The 26,233-nt window shown below is 45.0% G+C and overlaps 1 protein-coding gene across 1 annotated transcript in view; it reads left to right on the plus strand.

Annotated features, from left to right (window-relative positions):
* Window positions 1-17,748, plus strand: part of LOC125945930 (uncharacterized) — a 64,519-nt gene extending 46,771 nt beyond the window's left edge. The window contains exons 7-9 of the mRNA XM_049668332.1: window positions 5,630-5,688; window positions 13,092-13,184; window positions 17,474-17,748. Of these exons, the coding sequence (XP_049524289.1) occupies window positions 5,630-5,688; window positions 13,092-13,184; window positions 17,474-17,610 (289 nt within the window). The 3' untranslated portion in view covers window positions 17,611-17,748. The remainder of the gene's footprint in view (window positions 1-5,629; window positions 5,689-13,091; window positions 13,185-17,473) is intronic.
* The last annotated feature ends 8,485 nt before the right edge of the window (window positions 17,749-26,233 follow it).

Genomic DNA, 26,233 nt, shown 5'->3' on the forward strand with positions numbered 1-26,233 from the left:
ACTCACTTCACGAATTGAAAACTCGTTGTCAAAACTGCACGGAAATCTTTATGTTGAATGATATATGTTTCGCCGGTTTCTCGATTATATAACCCAGGAATGAGTTGAATTAGCAATGTGAGGAAATATTAGTGGTCATTTTATACTATCGCAACTAAGTAAGTGCGCGGGAGCTAAAACCTCCTTGAGACGCGGCCATATTACTCAGGTCACAAATACAGGAACCCCAACAAAGCGCTCGCATTGGTACACCTCTTGGTTTACTGAACACTGCGCCGCGCCGTCCATGCACTTTCATCCATTCGCCTTGCCTCCTCACGGCGTCGTTTTACCATCTCCATCTGAATGGCTCTGGAACGATGGTTGCTATCGCAACTGCCGTCGTGTAATTTTTTTAATGCGTTTCGAGTTTTCTCTCGGGATGCGGCCAGGGGCTTAGCTTTACAGAAATTATTTGGACAAAGAAAGCGATTGTCTATAGCGCCGTTGGCACCTAATATCAGCTCAGTTTTAGCTGCTATGACTGTTTAGAGCGCCGTCTCTACAAGACAGCCTGGTATTCCGTAGAAGCTCGCTGAAGTATTCGCTACTGTACGACTATCCGGCGCTGAGGGCGGCTAAGGCTGACCGTGCCCGTGTGAGGCAGCAAGCCAGTTTTGGCCTATGCAAAACCGGCTTGCATATATGAGGCCCTTTGTTGTCATGCAAGATGATGGAATTTTGAAGTTTACCGATGAGCTTATCACTGCCGGTGCACAGTACGGAACCATAACCGCCAAAGAATCACTTGCGCATCTCACGACAGTGTCCTGCAAGGCAGCTGAAGTGGCCGGTGATTTACGAGAAACGCTGAGGCCAGTGGCCAACGCAGACATGGAGGAAGGCCGTTAAGGACTGACGATTATAAGAAAACGGCGTACATCACAGCGACTGCTCACTACGTGAACGACGACCGGGAACTAAATGTCTTACATTATTTACCAATGAATTTTCCCCGAGCAAACGTCATCAGTTAGGAGCAAACGTCATCAGTGCACTTCGACCGTACAGGAGCATCAGCTGTGCCGCACGCGTCCTCAACACCATCCTCCGCCACATCTTTGAATGGTTTCTTGAATGAGAATCTACCACACGTGCGTGGGCAGTTGCAAAATGTGAAGACTGTCGTCACCTTTCTGAAGCAGAGCAGGCTGGCGAGCCAGCTACCCGCCGGTATAAATCAAGAAGTGAGTACCAGTTGGAATTCAAAAATAACCACGCTGTATTCTGTGTGCACGCAGCGCGAGGAGGTAGAAGTCCTCCTGGATTCCAGAGGAAGCTCGCTAATGGAGGAAGTTAGCAAAAGTAATATAAAGGAGATAATTGACTTTTGGCACCGTTTAAAGAAGCAACTGACATGCTCGAGAAAGAGAGGCAGTCTGCCCTGCCACTCGTTCTGCTCTGTCAAGCAAAGCTCCAACAAGCATTTCACGATCATGCCAGCTGACGCATGGACAATTGCAGCAGGGGACACTGGAGCTGAGTGAACTCCGCAAGACAGCCTGCTATTAAAATGGGGACAGGTTCTACAAATCATTTTACGTGATACAAAAATCGGCTTCAAAACGCCTTTGACGATTCCCACCACTGTATTTGCAGAAAAAGTACAGTATGCTGCAGCTGAATAAACGCCCGTCGTACCTGTATGCCTGGTCATCTTTTTGCACCATGACGACGTTTTGTAAAATAAATTACTGAAGGGTAAACTACTTGTTAGCGAAGCATGCGACAACAAGACATCGGTTGTTGCTATTTCAAACACCTTGCTCTCGACTGCCTCCGTTCGGGCCTCCGTCGGGCCTGATTTGCAATCGGGCGGGACGGGTCACGTAGGTGAAATTTTTTGTCGGGTTCGGCCTGGCCCGGGTCTCGCTTTGAGTCACCGGGCAGAGTTCGGGCGGGTAAACTTTTAAAATCGCCGGGCCCGGACTGGGCTTGGGCCGATAATAACGGCCCGTGCAGTGCTTTACCGCAGACCACATACATACGAATGCCGGAAAAGCACATTCCCAGACATCACCATAGGTATGTGCAGCGATTGCGTGCCTATAGCCTTAGCACTCACGCGCAGACATTTCTAGCAAATAGAAGAAACGATGCAGCAGCAATAGTGTCGTTTGGTGCCATTCATTTGTTTACAACAACGTATATTGTGATAACGGATGTTTAAAACCACTTTTTATCTGCTCCTCCCTAATTTCATGCTCTGATTGTCTGTACCACGTACGTCAGTCGATCCCTCTTGTTTCGCTTGTCTTTTCAGCAACGAATTCTGAAAGAAATTCACCTGAACTTTACTTACTGATCTACGATGCACGCTTCACCATCAGAAATTCCTTAAAGTCATTTAAATTCCCGTGCATGGCAGTTTTCTAACAATAAAAAAACACCATCCGCCACTTTATAGACACGGTTATATGTCTGCTCCAGCTTTGTGAACATTTAGAAGAAAAACGTGGCAGAATCTCGATGAGATGAGCCACATGGCACTCTCAGCGAACGCAGGTGCCCTTTCCGGTAGCTGAATACCAAAACAAGTAAGCTCCGTGACCACGTAACTCAATGCGGGTAGGTGCGACTTGGAGTACAAATTATTTCTATCGCCACCAACCACTGCATGGTCTGTTCAAAACTGTAACGTGTCAGGTCCATAACCCTCACGAAAACTTACGAGGCAACAAGAACAGCGGTCACGATGCTTGGTGGCGACGCGCGGCTCGGCGGTATCGATTGGTCCCTCGGCTCCCTTCACTTTCTCAGAGGGTTATCAGGCAAATAGCGCCCACTTCTCTGAGCTGTGTCATACGTGCTAGCGCACAGCGTCGTACGTCCGTTTCAAGCACGTTTCTAGTGCAAGGACTAAGCGCAATACTCGAAACAATACACAAGACGAGCGAGATCAGTGTTAGCCTACGGGGCGGCATAGTTTCTGTACTACCCAGCTAGCTTCGTTGCCCGCCACCATGTCACGCCACATCGTGTTCAAACCTCGTCAGCCCCATACCACAGGCTTCACAAAGGTGTAGGCAGCCGCTACGCTTTATGCTGACTCGCAAATATAAATAAAGGCTTCTTCATGCTGCGTCGTCCAATGAAGTCTCATGCTCCAATAATTCGACATCACAGTTAATTACAACTCCGGACGGAAGCACTCTGATTCCCACTGCATGTCCCGCGCCCCTATCGACACACCGCCGCAAGACGAACTGATCTATAAACTTCAAGGATACAATAAGCCCAGACAACTTCACCAAACAACAACAAACAAAACAGGGGCTATAAAAATCTGCAGAACCCATCTCGTGATGGCGGTCGACGGAAACACGCTTAGCACTGAATCAATATAGTGACCCAACATATTGCCACCGTATAAATAAGCTATGTATGAGGCGAATACTGAGCGGGATTCGTCTTTTGCGCTTCTATAAGAACTCAGCACCATCTAAAGCCGCCGCCGCAAACCCTTTGTGTGGCCTCCGAAATGCATGGCCCGCCAGTGCGTGCGAACGCTGTGAAATGCGGCACACGCCAACAAGGCGGCTCTCTCGCACTTCTTTCTGGACACCCTGCGCCAACTATTGGCGCTGCCGAGAAGTCAACGCGTTGCCTTCGAGTTTAGAAGTGTGGCATGCCGATTCTCGCTTGCCGCATACTTAGTGACACAAACTTAGCGAGCCAAATTGGCAAGATGTTCTATAAAGAAGGGCACATACCCGGTGCATTCATGGCGCTGCTCGCTAAAGCGTTGGCGTGAAAGATGTTCATTGAAAAGCGACCCATACTCAGTGCATTTGTGGTGCTACCTGCTAAAACGACGGGCTGCTGTCCTAGAGGAGCCCTTGTGACGTGGTTTCGATTCCGCTCGGTATCGGAAAAATTTAGGGATCTTTTTTTTGGCATTGTAGAGTGACATATTCCCGCCGGCACTTAAGCCGTGACCCAAGTTGGCATCAAACAGGTTCATTGAAGACCAGCACGGACCGAGTGGCACATACCTATGGCTCCAAGTCGGCGTCAAAGGGTTTCTTCGAACAGCGGTGCTTACCCAGTCCGGCATCTACAGTGACCCATGTCGATCTGAAAGAGGTTCGCTGACGAGCGGCACATATGTACGCATTGCCACGTACTCAGTGAGCCAAGCTGGACCGACGGTTGGTTTAGAATCAGGACTTGTTGCTGGGCTAGTTGGTTCCCTGTGGCACTTTCAAAGAGAGGAGGCTCCTAGAGAAAGGATATTAAGAGTTGAAAAGCTTAAACCAAGCTGTGTAAATCTTGCTTCTAGAATATTTTTCCTTAAAGAAGAAAAACGGCGGCAGAATATGAAAAAAAATGATCTATTGTTTCATCTTCTGCTCGTGAGACTTTGTCGTCCTCTGTTCAAGGGCGCCACCACGGGGCCCCCGCCTTTGACACGGAGTCAGGCCACTGCACACTGCGACGCGAAGTTGAATGGCGGCATGAAACACTTGCAGGTGAACTTGGAACATGAGAAGCAAAAGCTGGCACGGATGGTACAGGTAGAATTCTTTCGGTGAAAGACGGCTTGGGGTGTTCAATGGACACGAAAGTGTCACCGCCGTTGACAAATATTGTGAACGTCTTCTCGTTACGATCTAACGTATGTAGTCCAGTATACGGCGGCTGAAGAGAACGTCGAGTGTAGTCCACCCGGAGAAACACACAAGACCAGTTGCGAACATCACGGAACGTATAACTGATATAACTGATTGGCCAAGTGCTGGGCATGCTGTTGATGGTCAGATGTGGTCGGTGGTTGTGCGCCAAGTGTACGTCCGAGGTGCCAGCCAGGTTACGACCTTCGGGCTCACGAAAGAACTTGGCGACACGGTCGTTATCTGCTCCGCCGATCAGCGTTCAGTGCAACAGTCTGCAAGGTTTTACCGGCCGGTGGGGGCGCCCTGCCGGAGCTGCAAGCCATCGTGCGCCAGTACCATTATCGCCTTCTCACACCGAAGGGCGATATGAGAACGCCACCGTGATTAGCTACATCGGAGCCAGTGGTTGAAGAGGAAGACGAAGGACACGCGAGCAGTGGCGCGAGCTGTGGCTGGCCAGGACTGGGGCCTGCTGGTGAGGACTGTGGGGCCACGCCGAGGCCAACAAATGTATACATTTGTTGATATAATGCCAACATGTAGCTTGCTTTATAGCTATGGCAGATAACCTTTTACGCGTCATAAATTTTCGATATTCACTGCTCGTTGAGTGTACTAAAGGTAATCTCACCATAAAATAGCAGCTAACTATGCTTTCAGTTTCATCGAATGTCGGCAAACAAGCCACCTCATAAGAATGCTTTTAAATACTTGTTCGACGCGAGACAACGGAACAGGATAATGCTCTATAAGAAGTAACCGACATTTCCCTATATGTATAATGGTACATTGTACCATAGACACTACACCTATGAGTGCCGCACAATGACAAAGTGCTTTTGACTACAGATGTCGCATACACCAGCTTAACCATGTTCATTGCGGAACCGTATTTAAATCGACTATCATGACACATGAACCAAATCGGAGGCAATGAGATGCTCCATGAATCACATGTTGTTAATTTTTTTCAGGACAATGGAGCTTAAGTTTACAAATTACGGTCATGAAAAACTGGTGATGCTGGTACAAGGTAACAAAATTACGATTTACTCATACAGAGTATGCATGTATGTATGTATGTATGTATGTATGTATGTATGTATGTATGTATGTATGTATGTATGTATGAATCAGCAAACTTAAGCAGGACACCACAATTACGTCGAAAGAAACGTGTGTTTTTGAGCTATACTGTTTTCGGGAACGCGTGTATGGCAACTATATATATATATATATATATATATATATATATATATATATATATATAGGGTGTTTCTGCGAACACTTTCAAAAATTCCTAAAGGTCGCCTGTGGCAGGTAGCCCAATTCTGGTTCATGGGCTGGTCTACTCGGAGAGGCGGACATTACTTGCACAAGAAATTGAAATGCATAATCGAATAATAAACAGAAATTCACTACTTAAGTTTTTTAAGTCATTACCTGATGGCCCAGATTGCAATTTACAAATTGTAGCCGTGGAGTTCGCAAGGCGAATCCACTTGGAACGAATTTTCGGGATGACACCAGTTTCGAGATAATTATTCCCGAACATTGCGGGAAAATGCATTGGCGTTCCAGTTAGTTTCTTAACAAAACGTCGCTTTATGCAATGAAGCACAAAATTAAGTGGAACGCCAATGCATTTCTCCGCAATGTTAGGGAATTAGTATCTCGAAACTGGTGTCATCCCGAGAATTCGTTCCGAGTGGATCCGCCTTGCGAACTCCACGACAACAATTTGTAAATTGCAATATGGCTGATCAGGTAATTAGTTAAAAACTTAATTAATAAATTGCTGTTAGTTATTTGATTATGCATTTCAATTTTTTGCAATTAATGTTCGCGTCTTCGAGAAGACCAGCTCATTAAATAGAACTGGGCTATCTGCCACAGGCAACCTTAAATAAAGTTTGAAAGTGTTCGCTGAAACACCCTGTATATATATATATATATATATATATATATATATATATATATATATAAGCGTGTAGCCTACCACACGGTGGCATAGATAGCTCTCGCAAAAGCACTGTAGAAACTGTGCATCGTAATATGGTGTGATACTACTGAAGTAAAGCATCCCGTACAAGCCCTGGTTTTATCAAAGGTGGTGGGGCTACGGGACTTACTGCGTTCGGTTCCACACTTGAACTTTTTTACCTTCAGTTGGGTTCCCCTATCACATTATAAGATTTGTCCACCCTCACAGCGAATATTTCCCGCCAGGCAGAGGGGGGGGGGGGGGGGGGGGGGGGAGGGGGGTATTGCCACGCGGAACGCCGGACCCGATGCAAAAACCCGCCCATCGACCACGCCACTGCATTGGCTGCCGTGCCTTGCTCTAATGCAGCTGTAAACACTAGTTTCTACGCGTTTTTGTTATGGTGCAAGAGCTCGTATGTGCATCTCTAGAGCGCTGGCGGCAGTGGCGCACCGACGGGGGGGGATTCGGGGGTTGTAACCCCCCCCCCCCCCCTGAGGCCGACTTAACCCCCCCTTTTGTTTAACCTCTTTTCTTTCCTTACGCATTTGAGTACTGCAACTAAGATGTAAGACGCGCAATCGTCTGCACACTCGCAAAAGCGCATTTTTTGACAATTTCCCGTGCAGAAATCGAAATTAGTGCTGTTTAGATGGTATTGGCAAACTGTCAACCCCCCCCTGGCAGAGATCCTGGGTGCGCTACTGGCTGGCGGAGTTCTCCAAATGTATGGACCGGTGAGATGTAGCGACGCCTTCAGCCCAATTCTATGCCACTTTTATTGACCCTATTCGCGGAGCAATTTGTTCACGAGAAACGAGATGGCGCTTTCGGCGGCGCGATACGTTGCCTCAACGAAAGCGCATGAATACGAAACCATTGCCGCTTTTGCCCTGTTTCTATACGATCAGCTGTCGGAAATGCAACTGAGTTCGATCACGCGCTGTGTTTAATTCATGCTGCAAAATGTGCAGCGGTGAATTGAAGACGTGTGCAGTTATTGGCTGCAAAAATAGTGACTGGCATATTAAGGAATGGAATGAGTATGTGTGACCAATTAAGTTCATGGACCATTGCTACATACAGACAGCCTCTGTTGCCGGCCCTTCTCGATGTACGGCTTTCTTTGTGGATAAAAAAAATTCACTTATCCGCCAGCATAGTATCGCTAACCTCCAGAGAAATGACTTCAATCCCGGAACGCCGGCAACAGTGAGTTCCGCTTGTTAAACAATGACAACGGAGTAGTGCCGCTTCCTGGTATAGTAAGTTTCGCGCACGTTATCTACACACATCGAGCCCAACTTGCACGTAAGCTTACGCACACTCTATCGCCAACGTATTAAGAATATGTGAATGGGCGCACACTTGAATCAGTGCGCCAAAGCATCTACACCGCGACTACACCGACAGCACTCGAATGGTCGAAGCTGAATGTTTCGTGACGGTCCACAGGAATAATCGAGTTACGAGCGATAATACATTTTTATTACAACCTATTACAAACTACAGAACAGCTATGTTCCAAGCTTTGTGTGCAGAAAGACTAAATCTATCGCAACTAAGCACACCTGCGAGCGATTAGGCAGAACATAATCAGGCAGTAACCGCACCGACGAACTTCACTGAGTCAGAAAGGCGACAAACAACTGCTTCAAAGTATTTGCCAAATAAAGAACGAAGTGCAAAAGAGTGCAAAACACACTGATCCTGATTCAATTCATAATCGTAAAGCTTGGATAGCTTGGAATACATTTTCAGCCTCGTTTTTAGAACAAGCACCATAAACGCTGCTCGCGCCGTTTGGGCAAAGCTTAATGAAATTCAAAAGCGTTTTACGTGTCCTCTGAATCTGTCGCCAAGGCTTCGTGTCGACTACCCAGTCGGCATCTGCGATATCTTCCGAAACAGAGGTTTCCTGAGACGCTCCGGGCGTCATGTACACCCATTGTAAACACGGAGGCAACAGAGGCAGCTGAGGCAAGCAGTGGACGCGTCACCACGTGATCAAACATTTCAGCGCCCACGGGATCGCCGCGAAAAGGGTCAATATTGAACCGTTCATGCCAGACTGATTCAACTGAGAACGTGGGCGGTGCGTTGCTCTCACCGCTGACAGTGCGCGAAAAGCGCGAAATCGAAAGCCAATACAAATTGTTCCCTCCATAGCCACGGCCCTTATTTAGTACAGTGCTTGTCGATGTAGACAAGCGGATTATTATAAACTGCAGCAACAATAACGTTTCTTGCACGAAGCAAAGAGCGTTCGATGAAATCGGAGGCTTAAAGCACTAAGCTAGTGCGTTCAAGACACGCTAATCAGCTGGGCAATCGCCGAAAACATGAGAGCAGAGGCCGTGTAACGAACACATATTCCATTCTGATTTTATTCCTGTCTCCTGGGCCGCGATGTTGTGGCGATGCCTTCCGCTCGATTATATGCCGCTCTTATCATCCACCGTTCACGGCCGGCTGATCGCTTCAATAACGTGGGCGGGACGTCTCTCTGACCACTGACAAAGCGCTGAAAGGTGCGAAAAGGAATATCATCGATGGGAGAAGGAATCGCTACATTATCGCGGCCCGGACCTCAAATTTACGTAACGCCGGCGCAAGCTAATGGCGGTGATATGGCGGTGATAAGACGTCACTTTTGTTTCTTTTGAAAGCAGACGACACTGCCTGCATTGACTGGTTTTTGTTATCTAATTGGATGAGAAGAAGCGAGGAGCACACAGAAGTGGAGAGGGTTTCAGACGACCCGATCTAGCGCAGTGAAAGTAGATAACCGGATGAGGTGGGCGGTGCCGGCCTGTGGGACTGGTTCACTTGCCCTTGCATGCCTCGCGGCGTTTGGTCGAAATTCGTGGTGGCGTGTGACGAGAAGGTTAAAAATGACGCTAGCGAAGAGTTGGCAGGGCAAAGTCGTATATGTGCCGAAAGCACATATACGCAGAGAAATCCGTTCTGCCCTGCAAGTAAAAGTAGCCAGTGTCAGAGCGAACAGCAAGGCCGCGATTGCGCAAACAGCTCGCATTCCGAACACTTGGCTCCTGCGTCACAAAGTAGGCCGAGGAGGAAACAACTTTATTAAGAGAAATCTCAGGGCGTTTTAGATGGCCGCTTGTCTGCGGCGACCTCATCCGCCCAGGCAATGATTCCTTTTTGTAGCTTTTCTCTGGGGACCGTATTAGGGTCTCCAATGTCGTTTCAGAGGGAGCTGGCAGAAGCTCTCTGGGTTGGGGAAGGCCCTCGCATTCCCAGAGGATGTGTCTTTGGTTTTCTATCGCATTTTCGCCGCATTTTTTGCATATTGGGTCAACCTCCCCATCTGTGAAGATCGCTTAACGATGAGGAGTGATAAGGCTGTTAGTGTTTTTTGAATTCGGCGGACGATAGTGGCCTGCGCTCTCGTAAGGTTGCTGTGTGGTATAGGGTATATTCTCCTGGTCTCTTTATATAGGTTGTTAAGTTTGTTGTAGGAAGTCACTACCTCTCCCATCGGGGGGTCCGGTTCCAAGGAGAGCGCGACGCGGTTTGTTAACCCTCAGGCCACTTTATGCGCTTCCTCGTTGACGGGATTTCCCGAGTGAGCGGGGACCCAGACATGATTTATTTTTGTTCCGTCGTCCTGATTGAAGCTTTTCAAGATATTGGCTGTATTTAGTCCCACACTGTCCCTCATAAAGCTGAGAATAGCGCTCTTAGAGTCGCTAAGGACAGTATGGGTAGTTGGGTTCATGATGGCCAGCGCTATGGTGACTTCTTCGGCCTCAAATGTGATGGATGCGACTCTAGTTGAGGCCACATTTACGATTCTATATTCCCCGTCCACGGCACTCAGGGTGTATGTGTTGTGTCCCTGGTTGGCGGCATCGACAAAGACGAAATTTGTGAGAACGGGAGTGAAAGCGCAGCGAATAGACGAGCGAGCGCAGCCCCTGAAGATTGCGTCACCAATTTGAGCTTCCATTGGGGATGATACATTAACAACAGAATGTCCGTAGAGCTTAAAAATTTTTTAATGTTCTTAAAACTCTATTTTACTCTCGAGACATATAATTTGCGCAGTAAAAGCTATGCGTCCATGAAGAAACAATAATTTCAGTATTCTTCGTTAGCCGCTCAGTGGTATCGCACGCGTGGAGCGTCATTTGTCGTCTGCTGCATGTCGTGCGCTACTGTATGCTCACAGGACCATTGCATTCGCCCTGCACTTCTTGAACGAGTACCAGCCCGTTCAGTGCCAGCTCTTGCTCGTACGGAACCGGCAAGGCACCCCCTGCACGACCGCTGCACTACCTTTCTGAGGACACCTGAACTGAGAAACGAAAGCCGACGTGCAGAAGCGGTCATGTTGAACAGGTGAAATTAATAGCGAAGAGGATACCTCATGAACTAGTGCAGGAAGTGCAGGCGAATCGAATCAACCTGACGTCTGGTCCACTCTTCCGTCATGTTGTCACATAAAAACGCTCACTTGATACCGCGCGCGTCTTAATTCCGCAAGTTGTTACACCCTTTTTGGAGACGCCGTTTGCCCGTCCGGTTACAGGGCACTAATATGGTTTGCGTGTTCGATAAACCAATGGAGAATTTCACTATAAAGCGCTTGCGTTAGAGTTAGTGTGCGACGCACCGCGAACGCTATTGTGCGCTTCAGAGCAGGGTGCTAGCAAGTCTTTTAGAATAGCGAAAAAGAGCACAACGCCGACGCAAACGCAAGCAGCTCCTCCTAGATGAGAAATTCACACATTACAAGTGCACTAAATGCACGGAAAATGTCCGAGGAACCCAATGCTGTATATGTATATCGGCACAGAAGCGAGCACGGTGGCACCGACCCATACTTTGTTTTAACGCAAATTATAACTATAATCATAATATATAGCTTGCGGTGCCACCTGTAGGGAAGTACAAGCAAATATTCGTAGTCTACGGCTTCTGAGAAGCAACCTGCACGACCTTTCACGCGCACCACAGTATCTCTGAGACTATGTGTGTCTTGTGCAGCCCCTATCGTTAGGCATAAAACCTATGCATAGAGACCCCCCCCCACTACGGCGTGCCTCATAATCAGAACTGGTTTTGGCACGTAAAACCCCAGTAAGAAGAAGAAGAAGAAACCTATGCATAGCGATCTCTGTAACAAGGCCGAGTTTTTACGAATACGTTCATGACGAGGCATGAGGACACAACTTTAAACAACAAACAAGAATCGGTTGCGAATGAATAAACCAACCAGTGCACGACAATGACTTCACAGATCTGAAGCGGAAGGCATTAACTTCGATGAAGGCCGCCATGTTCCCATTAGAAAGGCTGCCTTTTCATGCGTTCGCGTTTAGCACGGAAACTAGAAAATTCTGTATACTTGTAAGACCCGCAGCACTGCCTACATTCTGGGCTTGCGGAATATGTATCAGGCAACTCTAACGCCAAGTCCTTCCGTTTGCTGCTGCATGTAAGCTAAAGCTGTGTAATATCGGAAGAAAAAACAATAATCAACACTAATTTAGAGAGTGCTCAGTTTCCTATGAGTGGGTCCAACACTGGTAGCATATTGAAGCCAATAAAGCACAATCAAGTTTACTCTAACAACAAATGTTATGTTTCCCGAGCACTTTCTACTTCTATATCCTTGCCTATCACCCTGATACACGCGTCACCCGCCGTGGTTGCTCAGTGGCTATAGTGTTGGGCTGCTGAGCATGAGGTCGCGGGATCGAATCCCGGCCACGGCGGCCGCATTTCGATGGGGGCGAAATGCGAAAACACCCGTTTACTTAGATTTAGGTGCACGTTAAAGAACCCCAGGTGGTCCAAATTTCCGGAGTCCCCCACTACGGCGTGCCTCATAATCAGAACTGGTTTTGGCACGTAAAACCCCATAATTTAATTTTTTTTATACACGCGTCACTGAATGCTACCAGCAGCCTTCAGCCGTGGTGGCGGATGGTGTGTTGATGGCGTGGAAATTTGCATTAATCAAATTACGTTCGCGGGATTCTTTCGACCGTTACTAGTCTTAACCAATAAACTTCTTTCGGTGCCTGCGTTTGGAATCGGTGCTCTCCACATTCCAAACGCAGGCACCGAAAGAAGTTTATTGGTTAAGACTAGTAACGGTCGAAAGAATCCTGCGAACGTAATTTGATGAATGCAAATTTCCACGCGTTCCCAAGCAGTCGACACAACGCGTAAGCACAAATTGTCGGAACGGGCTATGAAAGGAACAGTTGGGAAGGTGCGTATTAAGTTAAGTGCGGCAGTGGCGTAATAAGATGGTACATGTAGGTGGCGGACAAGTGCGAAAATTTACCATCCCAGTATACGAATACACTTCCCTTTTTCCAGCAATAGTAGATACAGGTGCTACCTATTAGGCACAACGGCTCGCCCGACCCAGCATCCACCCAGTTTGACCACTGGAATAACATACACTTTTGCAGGAGGATTTCTACGTGGCACTACTACAACTTTCAAGTTATACCTTACTCGGAATGATTGCTTTATCATAGGCAAATATACCCCAGGCCGAAACGGTACGTACACATAGAATACGTGCTTCTTAAATTGATAATGATTATGTGTGGTGCTTAGTGGTGCAAGGGTCAGTTATGGACAAAGAGCGCCATTAAAGTACTGATGTGGTGTCAGTGATTTGTGAATGAGATGGATGGCTGCATTGCGATGGGTAGATGTGACCTGGCCGTTAAGGGGCCTAAAAAATCAGTCGCTCAAAATTTCGTAAAATACATAGGCATTAAAATAACTAACCTGAGAGTGAGTTTTATTGTTACTGTAAACTATATGTTGCGAAGTGGTCATAGGATATAATGTAAGAGTATGCAAGTAGCACTACCGCCTCCCGAGGGCCCTCAGACGCTAAAGCACGGAAGCACGTGCTCTACGAATCTATCGCACGAGCACGCTGTGGTGAGAGGATCCGCTACGACACCCCTGGGCTTACAACATGTAGCACTACATCACTATTACATCATCTGGTATACTACTGTCTTCATATAAAAAATGGTCTTAGCGGAGAAACAATGCCAGTTGTAGGGGGACATAGTGTCGATAGGCTTGCGGAAATTGTTCAGTTCAATTTCTGCTTTCATGCACTCCAAAAGGACGTGGAGGTCGGTCAGCCTTCCACAACATCTACCATGTAGTGGAGGTTCACTGCCAGTGAGTAGGTAATTGAGTGTGCCGAATGTGTGCCCTATATCCCGTCGACAGAACAAGACATCGGTTTGCCTTGATTTCAGTGGGGCTGGTACAATGGGGCTTGATTAGATAGAGTTTCGTGGAAGTTTAGGCTGCCCACAAGCGTTGCCAATAGCTTTTTTTTTGCGAACGAAGGGCCTTAAGCATACTGCGGGTAGAGCAATGGAAGGATTGAAGCTCTTGTTGCTCTGGATGTGGTGGTTTCATCTTCTAGTACGTTACCCTCACTTCCTCTTTGCCCTCGCACCCAACATATTGTAACATGCTGGTTAGATGTGTGTGTCGTACACAGGATTGCATAAAAATTATTTAGTGCAGGGTTATTACATTTACGGAGCGACATTTGAGACCTAACCACACTTCAAAAGTCAGTAAATATTGTGGATTTTTCTATATTTTCGTAATATGTTTCACCACCGACAGTACTGCGTACGCCTCAGCCGTAAATACACTCGCTTCAGTGTGCAGAGCGTCTGTTTGAGAGAAAGATGGCCCCAGTGTTGGATGAGACACACTGGCATGTGACCTAGATGCATCAGTTGAATACTCCGGGCAGGAATACTTCGCCCGAAGCTTAGAAAGTGCACTCGAATGTGTTCCTCAGGGGCATGTTTTGTTACCTTGATAAACGACCTGTCACATTCAAGCAACTGCCACTGTCACGGCGGAAGCATGTTCGCCTGAACATAGGCGATGTTCAGGCGAACATCGCCTATGTTCGCCTGACACACTCGCCTATGTTCAGGAACATAGGCGAGTGTGACACCCGTTTCTTCACACAGCCTCCTCACACGAAGTGAAAAGGGCTCTCTCACTGCGGGTCGGTTGCGAAATAGTGTGGCATATGTATCGTTTATAGTAGAACCGCACGAGTGTTCACAGTTAGAACTGACTTTCAGGAAGATGTATCACTCATATATGCTCTTTGTATAGATGCAGTGACCACCCATTGGGTTCTACGTAGAGCCTCTATATCGGACTTGTTCTGAATGCACCGGTTGATAGTCTTATACCTAAATGGTGAGCCGGATCTAGAATATTCGGTGCATGGGGTGTAGCAGAGTTGTAAATTACAACGCCGTAGTCTAATCGTAATCCTATAAGGCTCTTCGGCAGGTTCATGAGGCACTTCCAGTCACTACTCCATGTTGTGTGTTAGAGAAGCTTCGATAGGTTCATTGCCTTCAAACGTTTAGTTAAACAATGTATTTAATGTGAGGAATAAATGTTATTTAGAGTCGAAAATCATGCCAAGAAATTTGTGTTCTCTACTTACAGATAGTCTACTTCCAGAAAGGTCAATATTATAGTCTAGAATAATTCCTCTCTTGTTTTTGAAAAGTACGCATGTACCTTTCTGTGGGTTCTAACTAAAACCGTTTTCATTAACCCATACAGTGACGTTGTTTACAACAAGCTGCATATGTCGTTCGCAAATAGTAAGATTGCAGGATTTAAAACCAGTCTTCCCGTCATCTATATAGTCTCTCCCAACTCTCTCTATTGGCACGTCGGCGTGTTCTTCTGCCTTGTTACTTTACCTCTTTGAAATTAATAAGGTTTTCGGCGGTTGGAGAATTGGGAAGCGATCCCCAAGCTTTGTTTTGATTTTTGCGCGCTTTCTGACATTCGTCGTTCCACCATGAAATGCGATGCTTATTAGCCATTCCGTTAGTTTGTTTAATACATTTCGTGTCAGCGTCAATATTAAAACATGTTACACATGCGACAGCGTCGTCTGCATTAAAAGCAGCAATGTCATCTCCACCTAAATATGTGAGCTATCGAAACTGTTCTCAGCTGGCTGATTCGACGTCCCATCGAGGAAAATGTGGTGAGCATGCAACTTGCTTTGTTAAGCTTAACATAATTGGGAAGTGGTCGCTCCCAAAGATATTCTTAAAAACGGACTATTCTAGGTACGGCATTAGTGCACTCGACACTACGCTTATGTCTATGGATGAGTATGTGTTATCTGCAACGCTGTAGTGCGTTGGCTCTTTCTTAAGTACACATGCACCTGAGGAAAAGAAGTTTTCAATAATAGCAAAGACACTCTCTCCATAAGGTGCTGTGTACATATGCATCTCCTACAATTATGTATGGTGGCTAAAGCTCCTCGATGAAGCTCTCAAATTGGGACGCACCGAAGAAGCCCGACAGTTCAACCCGCTGCGCATCAAGAAACAGCGAAGTGCCGACAACCGGCACTACAATTTTCGACGATGCTACTTGGAGCGCCACTCCTGCAACCGTGTTTGGTTTGGACCCCAATACACCGACAAGGACTTAGTGAGAAACTTTCGCGACGCTATTTCGGACCCTTTAACATCATGTGACGTATTTGGCGCACTGGACGATCAGCTTGTCAGAGCGGCGCCTTTCGCGACCTTAAGCGGGCTATGTTTTGTGTTTTAAGCCCTTGTAACAGCACTAATTAACCAACTCCTAGGAATTTGTTTATTTCTTTGCTTGTGATTATAGCGAATGCATTATGTGGATAATGAACCAAAAAATCCGGCGGCGTGGCCAGAGATGGTACAAAAAGTCACGTGGCCACAGAGACAGACCGCGCCGGTGGCTGGTTTATGTGTTTATATATCGCCGCGCGTCGCGGCGCTGCCTTTCGGTGCGGTGATTTCGGCGAGTTCTGTCTTGTGCTTCGATGGCCCACCCCCAAAATTATGTTAAAGTGTATTAAGGTAGATTTGTACGTATTACGGTGGATTGAAGTGGATTGAGGTGGATTAAGGCGTATTAGGGTGGAATAAGGTGATTTAATTAGGATTAACGTGAATTACGGTACATTAGGGTGGGTACAGATTGGAGCAAGGTGGATTAAGGTAGCGTTTAATTTAAGATGATAACTTAGACAAGTCATTATGTTTTCGCATTCAAATCCCGTAAGGATACCTACGTGACTGTCATTTTTTTTTCTTTACTACGTGTGCTTTACTTTCTTCATCTCGTGTATGTAGGATCGGGACGGTGCGTTTTAAGAGGTGGAAATTGACACGAGTTCATAATTATTCTTCTTTCAAGGGCTGCATTTCACCCGCTAACAACTTAATGTTATTACCAATTGTGCAGGTGCACCCCAAGACGCACCTGCATGATTTGGAGCTTAATCGAACGTTATCTTTGATTTGATCTATTTTGTATGTTCTCGCCTAACTTTGCGTAAACAGATTTTATGCACTACACGAATTGTGTAGTACTTTCTGAAAGGCACGGAGGCACCAGCAATTACGCTGGAACCTTCAACGAGTCATGTATGAAAGCCGATGCGCTTGAACCGCTTATCAGATTTAGACAATCGCCGACTGCGCTCGCTGCTATCGTTGGGCTTCAAGTGTCACTTGCTTTTGTAGGCACAGGTTCACCCAATAAAAAAGCTGCTTTCGTGATTCACAGTTTTGCTACTGTGTTCTTCACAGTTGTTACAACGTGACAATACTTTCCGATGTAAATTCTGACCACACGAAAAATTATTACGAGGTATTATGAGTGAATATCTGCTTTGAGTCATCAGCGACAATAATGTTGAAGGAGAAGCCTGTCATACAAGACATGAACAAACGTTTTTTTTTTTTTTTTTTTTCAGATAGAACAGATTGTATGGTTTGGTCTCCAAAAAAACACTTTCAATCGTTATCTTGGCAATGCAAGTTCCTATTTGAACAACACTGTCGAACCAACTATACGTTTCCTATATATACACCCGGGGACGCCATCGAATAAATAATAAACCTGCTGTCCGGCCCGGAGGTTAATTTCGCTTTTCTAATTTTAACTGTAGATATCACACTTGTATGAACAACAAATAAAAAAATGACTTTTAAGACTCATGTTTCGCATAAACTATCAAGCTCTAGGATCGTCTTCCACATCGTAAATGAAAGAATGTTTTCTGTTCCATTCTTCGGGCTCTCATTTCTGTTTGCGGTAGAGTTGCGCCCAATTTGACTATTTCCGAAATTGTTTTTTTTTGTTTTTTTTTTTTGTTTTTTTTAGAAACAGTGGAGTAGTTGACTATGCATTACTTCTAAGCTTCACCATAACCATCTGCAATGAAATGGAACATATATGTTCCCAATCTGCAGGTAATCAAAACAGAAAATAAATTCGAAGGGACCCGGCCGCGGGGCGGTCGCATTGCGATGGGGACAAAATGCAAGAACGTCCGTGTCCCGTGCATGGGGGGCACGTTAAAGATCCCCTGGTGGCCAAAATTAATCCGGAGTCCACCACTGCGGCGTGCCTCGTATGAAATCGTGGTTTTGGCACGTAAAACTCCAGATTTCAATGCAAATTCTAAGGGGCAGAGGAACGCATTTAATAAATTTGGGAGCAAACAGATACTTTTAATAAAACCTAATATAAATTCATGAACATGAGGTCATCCCATAAAATGAATAAATTCAATATAATATGGAAAAAAAAAAGCCGGCAGATCCCACGCCCTGTGGGAATCGATGTTATGCTAAGCAGTGTGCAGGGAGCCTACCGTGTTAACGAAACGGCCATGAGAGCACCAAGACGTAGGTGGATCTTTCATGACCTACATGACACGCATTTCATGACATTGATATCATGAGTCCTCAGGTGTCCCTTTAGTTACACCTAAGTGACCTTAGGGCGACAGCCTTAGTCATGCTCATGACTATGACCATCAACCTCTAGCCTTTTCCTTCACTTAGTACCACATCCGAACCCATTACATTGTTTTTTTAGTGTTATTCATTTTTTCGCTGAGTCATTGTCCTTTTTGCTGAGTCATGCTCACGACTAAGAATTCTACCAGTATCCTGTAGTGTTTCCTTCACTTAATACCTCCGTCAAAACCCATTTCATTGACTTTTGAGTGTTAATCTTTTTCTTGCTGAGTCATTATCATATTTTCTGAGTCATGCTCATTCATGACTATGATTTCTACCATCATCATTGAGTGTTTTCTTCACTTAGTGTCCACGTCCGCCCCCATTTCAGTGGTTCTTGAGTGTTAATCTTTTTTTTTTCACTGAGTCATTATCATTTTTTTCTGAGTCATGCTCATGACTATGATTTCTACCATCATCATTGAGTTTCCTTCAGCTTCTTGGAGTTTTATGTTCGCTCCTGTCAGAGTACCCCGGTGCACAGTCAAATCTTGATCAACTTAAACAGTAAATAGACCAACCTAATATGTCCTTATTGAGTAGCACTGACAATTGGGCGAGTTGGTACGGATGCATGGCTTCAGATCGGCGCTTGTGTTCGTGTGTTCTTTCGTCTTTTCGTCTTCCTTGTTGCGCCGTTCTGAAGCCATGTATGTCCTTCTTGTCCTTCGGAGTTTGTCTGCCCTTCAATGCCGCGTACCGACTGCGCGGAATTTGGCGCTACGATGTCACAGAAAAGGATAGCGACATTTTCAAGGTGAAAGCCTTAAGTCTCTGTGAGGTACAGAAAAAGTGAGCGAGCACGCCTCGCGCCTCGCGCTTGCCTCGCGCTAGTGCCACTACTCGAGCGTTCATCGTCTTCTTCCAAAGCTGGCTACGACGCCAGCGTTCCCATATTGCCCCTCGTCCTCAACGCCGGGAAATGGTAATCATGGAGGTAAAAAACACTAGGAGGGAGCGTCACGTGATTCCGCTAGCCTCGGCAAGCCAACCTCCTCTGAAGCCACCCCTCCCTCTCTCAGGGGCCCCGTGCGCGGTGCCTTATGGGGCGGAAAAGGCCCACAAGGTTGCCGGAACATTCGTGATTGTTTGGTACGTGGTAACTTTTAGTGGCGCCTGCCGTCACTGGTTTGGAGGCCCGTATGCGGGTGGTGGTTTTCTGCTACTTCGCGCGTCGTTCTTCGCTTCAAATGCGATGCCTTGAAACGTGGAGCAAGACTGGGGCGTCTGACTCATGAAGACAGAAAATTTTCAAGGCGTCACTTAACTTACCACCGCGGTTAGTGGAGTTGCCAGCGCTCGCGGCTCGAAACTCGTGCAGACGCCCGAGTGTGGTCTATTTTTCCTGCGTACTCAAGTTTCGTCAAATCAGCCGTTGTGCACCTTAAGCTGTAGTGCGTACTATCTTGCTAATTTTTTGTCCCGCTGTCTTGCACCTAGAAAGAAACGAGATGTCTTGAGGGACACTTTTTTTGTCGCATTTTCGCTTAATAAAAGGCTGGTGTGCGTGTTTTATTTTGAGAGAAATAATTTTTGTCACGCTGTCTTGCACCTAGGAAGAAACGAGATGTTTTGAAGGACACTTTTTTGTCGCATTTTCGCTTAATAAAAGGCTCTGGTGGGCGTGTTTCATTTTGAGAGAAATAAATAGCATTAGCCTGCATTCTAAACGCCGAAGTAATCGCCGTTTATTCAGATTTACGTGTACTATTTTGCAAGATTCTGTGGTGCGACGACGCTGTTGAGACGCGCCTCGGGGATCAATTTTCGTTATATAATAAAGCAAATGGACGGGATTTGTGCTTTATCTAGAGTTTATTCAGCTGTTTTCGAATGCGAGTATAGCCCCACAGCATAATTATGTCCTAGAATCAAACACTGCCAGGGGGACCCTTCTTCCTCTGCTAGTGTGAAACGGCATGAAAACTGAATACATAGCGGCAAGGGAAAAATGGCAGCATTCATTTGCACTTGTGGATTCATTGTGTTGCTGGTGTACTTGTACTATGGAAAGCACATTTTTAAGACAACAGTAATTGTTTCATTCTTTTTTCAGTGTTTATTGCACCTATAGAAGCCAGAAGATTTCACACAAATACAGAAGGAAGCCACATTTATAATTTAAATGAAGTACATTGCAAAGATAATACACAAAAGAAAATTATAAACAGCAAATAGGAAAACTTATTGTGCCACGGCTCTTCGGTATCAGTATTAGCATACTTGTATGCCACAGGGCATTTGTATAATAATGTTATACAAAGTAATATATCACACGTAGTATTGATACCTTTGATAAAACTGGTCAATGGGATCAGCTGTCCTTGAATGTAGCTGCAGTTTTGCTTACAATGCCTTGTATGCAACGCCTATATACAAGGCATTGTAAGCAAAACAAGGCATTGTAAGTATACAATGCCTTGTATGCAATACAGGGCTATAATTGTATAATATTTATATCTGCGCTGTCCTCACAAATATGGAAAGGCTTCGGTGATTGTGCTTGTCAGAAAAGTAAGCAATACATATGCAAAAATTTAAAAAGAGTGGTAGTTCACAAAGTCACAGTTGAAACAATTGATGTGAGGTCAGACCGACAAAGTAAGTATGTCAACATTATTATAAAATACCATGCATTTTGCTGCAAGTAAAATGTACAACAAAGCTTATGTTGTATCACATACCTACAAAAAAAGTTAGCACCGTCGAAGCTGAGACAACACACCGCAATTAGGACGCGATGGCTCTATTACATTGTGAACCTCAAATGAATGAATATTTCACGGTATTTAAAACACTCATTGAGTGTTATACACCAAATGTTTGTGGTTACAGTGAATCTGGCATCATAAAAGGCTATTGTAAAGCAAGTGAACAGAGTGAGCACATTAAATTATTTAAATAGTAACACCAACGGTATTCCAGGTGGCAGTGGCAATTTCCACAAAAGTCAGGCAAAAGACATACAGGATAAACATTAAAAACATTGTCATCCTCAAGCGTATACCTAGCTCACACATAATCCATTGAGAGCATTCACAGCATGTCCATGTCATCACACAGTCTGCTCTAGTGAAAGGTAGGCCAGCTAACCTACCGTCATTGTCCACACTGTTTAGCTTGGGCAGAACAGAACAATTGTTTAAGTATAATTTGCATGCAGGCGATTCAACCTACAGCATTCAGCAAGACAACAAACATGTACTTGCAGAATTTACAATAAGGTACCACATTTTCCCTCTATAAAAGTTTGACATCTGCATACAACGCTCTTGAACAATATATGCACTTTACAAAGTCACTCAAAAAACAAATAAATGCCTTAACATAAAACCTGGTGGGACAGCTGAAGTTGATGGATAAAGGAATTAATTGTGTGGGCCATCATGAACATAATTCACCCACGAGAAAGCTTGTGTAGCAATTCTTCCAGTACTGCGAGCCGCAGGCACCCAAGCTCAGACACATTGCCTGGGTCAGCAGAGTAACCATGATCCTGTAAAATTGCTTCTGTGAGTGGTTCACTGACTGCAGGGCTTCTCTGAGGGGCAGTGAGGTTAATTACATCGATGGAGTATGGTTTTTTCAGAGGAGCGTACAAAGAGAATTTCGATGTGTTCCAATAGAAAGCAATTGCCGCCATCAATGTCCTTTACCTCATTACGAACTATCAGACGCTTCAATGCTGCTGCAAACTGCTTTGCTGTTGGGTTGTCATTGCAGCCCCCAAATTATTTTATTGCAGCAAAAAAGCAACTCAAGGTGGTCCTGACTGAGCTTGGAAGTCGGAAGATATGCCAATAGGTCATTTTCTGTAACCAAGTGGTTGCATGGACGGTTGTCTAAGCACACCACAAAGCAAATGAAGTCTGTCTTTTGGTTGCTCCCTGTCATTAGTTTACCAGCTGCAGACACCCTAAGCGAGCAAAAGTAGGCCATGAGTTCTTTGACGTACGCAGTGACAGGAGCCACATTTTCAGGACACAGCGGTCCTTTCTATTCTTCTTGCTTTGGATATCTTGAATTTAAAACGTCAAATGCATTGTTGACATGTCTGATAAACTCTTCTGTTGGCAAGGAATTTGAAAATTTTGAATTTTTTTGAGCTCTGCAGTCACCAAGAGCATCTGCTACCGATTGACTAAACGTTTTAGCCAACAATGAGACTTTCATGGGCTGGCTTTTCCAGGTAATATGTGCTTGTCTAAGTTTGTTTGCCAAATGTAGGCCCTCTGTGTACTGGATTTCATGCAGCTCATCAATGTGTTTCAACAATATGAACTGTTTGTTCGTATCACAATAGCCTTTTTATCAAGCAGGGTGTGCCGCAGTAGCTTCAACAGGTGACAGGGATCCAACATGGCAAAGAAAAGCTTTTTTTGTCACTGGATGTGGAAAAGAAGCATCCAGCTTAGTCAGGTCCATCTTGCAGTCAAGGCTGTGCAGCAATGAGAAATTCGCTGCAGCGCCATCGCAGGTCAAACTCACAATGTGTGCACCTTTTTCGTGAGTGAAGCTAGCAGCTTGCAGCACCAAATTGCGCCTCTGCTCACCACCAAGGCCATGCACTAGAAAGTAGCCAATTGGCAGCTTCCATCTGCCATTGATTGCAACAAGCATTAAAACAAATGCATCTCAGGCAACTGGAAAGCTGTCATCATTGACATCAATGCCATGTCAACATATCCATGGAAGCTTTTCACATTCCACACTACTTCTTTGAATGGCCATCTCATCCACCACCAGATTGCATAATGTGGAGAGCCGTGCTTTACCTTGATAGCCAATGCAGTCATTGCCTCTTTTGAAAAGTCAGCAGCCCTAAATGATTGACATCATTTACAGTGTCCATGGATGCGGGAGGCATGTGTTGAAAACAGCTCGTACATATCTGTATGCTCTAGGGTAATAAAAATGCAAAGTCAGTGCAAATGGCCTGAGCTCTGGCGAGTAAGCGGGTGACATTGCTGGCACCAGACTTATGTGGCAGTTGACGCATGAGCAAGTCTTTTTTTGCCCCACCAAGACTCTGCAATATGGCGACATCCTCATTTCCTAGAATGCGATTGTCAGATAAATCTTCTTTGACATTTTCGAGATGAGCAACCTTTTGAAAAAGTTGTTGATGGGATTGCCGTAGAGTCTTCATCTTCTTCTTGGTCGCAGTTTGTAATTGAGTTACGCCATACTTCATGCCTCAGAAAGGCCTTTTCAGGTGCGTCTTCTGCTGGCTGTGGCTGCAAAATATCACGCGCTGTAACAGGTGCATGAGCGACTAACACGACACAAAGCACGTACGCAGAAAAAATTAATTGTTGTGGCATACACTCTTGTGCAAGCTATCAAGAATATAATGCTTAATTTAGGTCATTACATTGCTCACGACGGTTTTCGTTTTTATTTGTGTGAACTTAAAAACTGTGGGGGCATAAAACTGCCATCCACACGAGCTTGCTAGTGCCACTTAATTTTGTTTGTTTATTTATTTGCTAAATACTGCAGGCCCATCTGGGCCCAGGCAGGAAAGGTAGAAGTACAAAACAACTAACACAGAAGAGGCCAATGTAGCATAGTTCAATGAGAGATGTTTTAAAGAAGCCTTTTAGTTTGAGTGGGCAAAATATACTGAGATCATATATCACGGCTCATTGTGACAGATCGAACATATAAAGAGCACAGAAAATTGTGAAAAACTATTGGTCTTCTAGTTATTGTGTCATTTGAATGGAAAAGAAAAATTGAAAAAGGGTTATTGGCCGATAATTGGTGTTTAATGCAAACCCTGAGGAAACTCATACCGCTGCGAACAAATATGAATGTTTCAGTATTTAATTAGATGGTTGCCATGGTCAAAAATGTTAGTGTCCAAGTGCAGTTCACTGAGTGACATTTATTATGCTTGAGCTATTAAACAGTTGCCACGAAAATATATGCCACTTCACTTGCAGCTACCTAAGGAAACAAGTATGTAAAAATTGTAGTGGTCGAGTATTATCCTCACCATAGTATGCCTTGCTGTTCGAGGTGTCGCTGGGTTGTGTGTAGGCAGTGCTGCAGAAGCTTCACCCTTGAGCGTTCTGGAGGGCCTTGGACCGGGAGACTTGACAAAATACACCAAGTGCAATGAGGAGGAACTGCTTACTTCAACATAACTTGAAATTGCTGACCGTGCAAACGAAACACCAGATGCACAGTTGAAGCTAAAACCTGGGGACTAATAGCGACACCATTAGCTTCATTTAAAATTTAAGCACAATAATGACCAGCAAGCAGGACATTCTTAGGGAGATCAGTGGCTGTGGCTATATACTGTATTTTTTATCTACTGTCCCCAAAAATGTTGATAAAGCTTACCAGCACAGTTGGCATGTTATAAATTTTATTACTGTTGTAAATGTTGGAGCCTAGCAAGGGCGTTAATTATGTGTGTAATGAGAGGAGATGGCTGAAGTATAATTCAGAGAAGGAGTGTTTTCCTTATTCCAACTTTACTGAAAAAAGTGGTTTTTCATCTTACATAACACTGCTTTGCTGCAGTTTGTTTTATTTTCCTTATCTTGTACTCATCCTAGATGACTAAAATGAGATTATGATGTAGCATATATGGCTTTCATTCATTAGCACTTGCTTTTGCCAATGTTAACAATGAAATTTGAACGCAGTATGCTTGTCACCTGTGTCAAAAAGGGCTGTAATGTAGCCAATGATAGGTGAACAGTTCTATCTTTCTCTTCATTCTGAGCATTACTAATAGATCTTTTAAATCTGTCGAAAACATCTTACAAAAAGCTGTATGACAGTCTCATATGCATTTTGAAACTTAGATAATTACTTTAAAGGTGAAATCCAAATATATATTAAAGGGAAACACCAGGTTTTGCAAAGCAGATCAGAACATGAATCAACCAAGGCACACATGTGAGAAAATGTCTTAAGCAAGCTCTGTGATCATTACGACAATCAAACATGCCAGGACATGATGGATTTCGGAAGGCTCATCAGCGATGTCTGAATCAGTCAAGGACGCGCTAGCAGATGTAGCAGTACCCTCTGCTAGCACATCAATCAGACAAGCCCTCAGAGATGTCCATATCCATTGTGGCTTGAGAGAGACCTGCCTCAATATAAGAAAAGCATATTTCACTTCAGGAATGGTGGGGGACATCTACCACAGTCATGAAAAAGGTATGATCAAACTGGAAACATGCATTATGGCTGCATACAGCTGTGCACCAACTTACTGGCTCAACTTGATGCTGTTATGTTCCCGTGGATGTAGCTGCTTCACTTTAAGGTTGACTATTGCTGTGGCATCGTCCTTTGCAAGCGTCTGCAGTTAAAGAATAACCCACCAGATATCTTTAAGGTCCAACAATAACATTTGCTGTGGAATGCATTTACACAACCTTTGCAGAGTAATGCAAAAGACCTCACATGATCTGTGCATGCTTTCCCTACACACCGCATCCCCTTGTGTAGAAAACTATCTTTGATCTAAGTGTGCTTGTAAAATTCACATATAGCTAATTGAATCTCGGGGGAAATAGAGCTGTAGTAACTTTGCAGTGCATGTTTCACACAAAAATATCAAAGATATAGCTGCAACACATACATAATGTAATGTAATGCCCCTCTGTAATGCCTCCAGGCCTTCAGGGTACTACTAATAAATGAATGAAAATGATGTTCACTCCTTAATTTAAAGG

Source organism: Dermacentor silvarum, chromosome 5 (genome assembly GCF_013339745.2).
Source record: "Dermacentor silvarum isolate Dsil-2018 chromosome 5, BIME_Dsil_1.4, whole genome shotgun sequence".
Lineage (NCBI taxonomy): Eukaryota > Metazoa > Arthropoda > Arachnida > Ixodida > Ixodidae > Dermacentor > Dermacentor silvarum.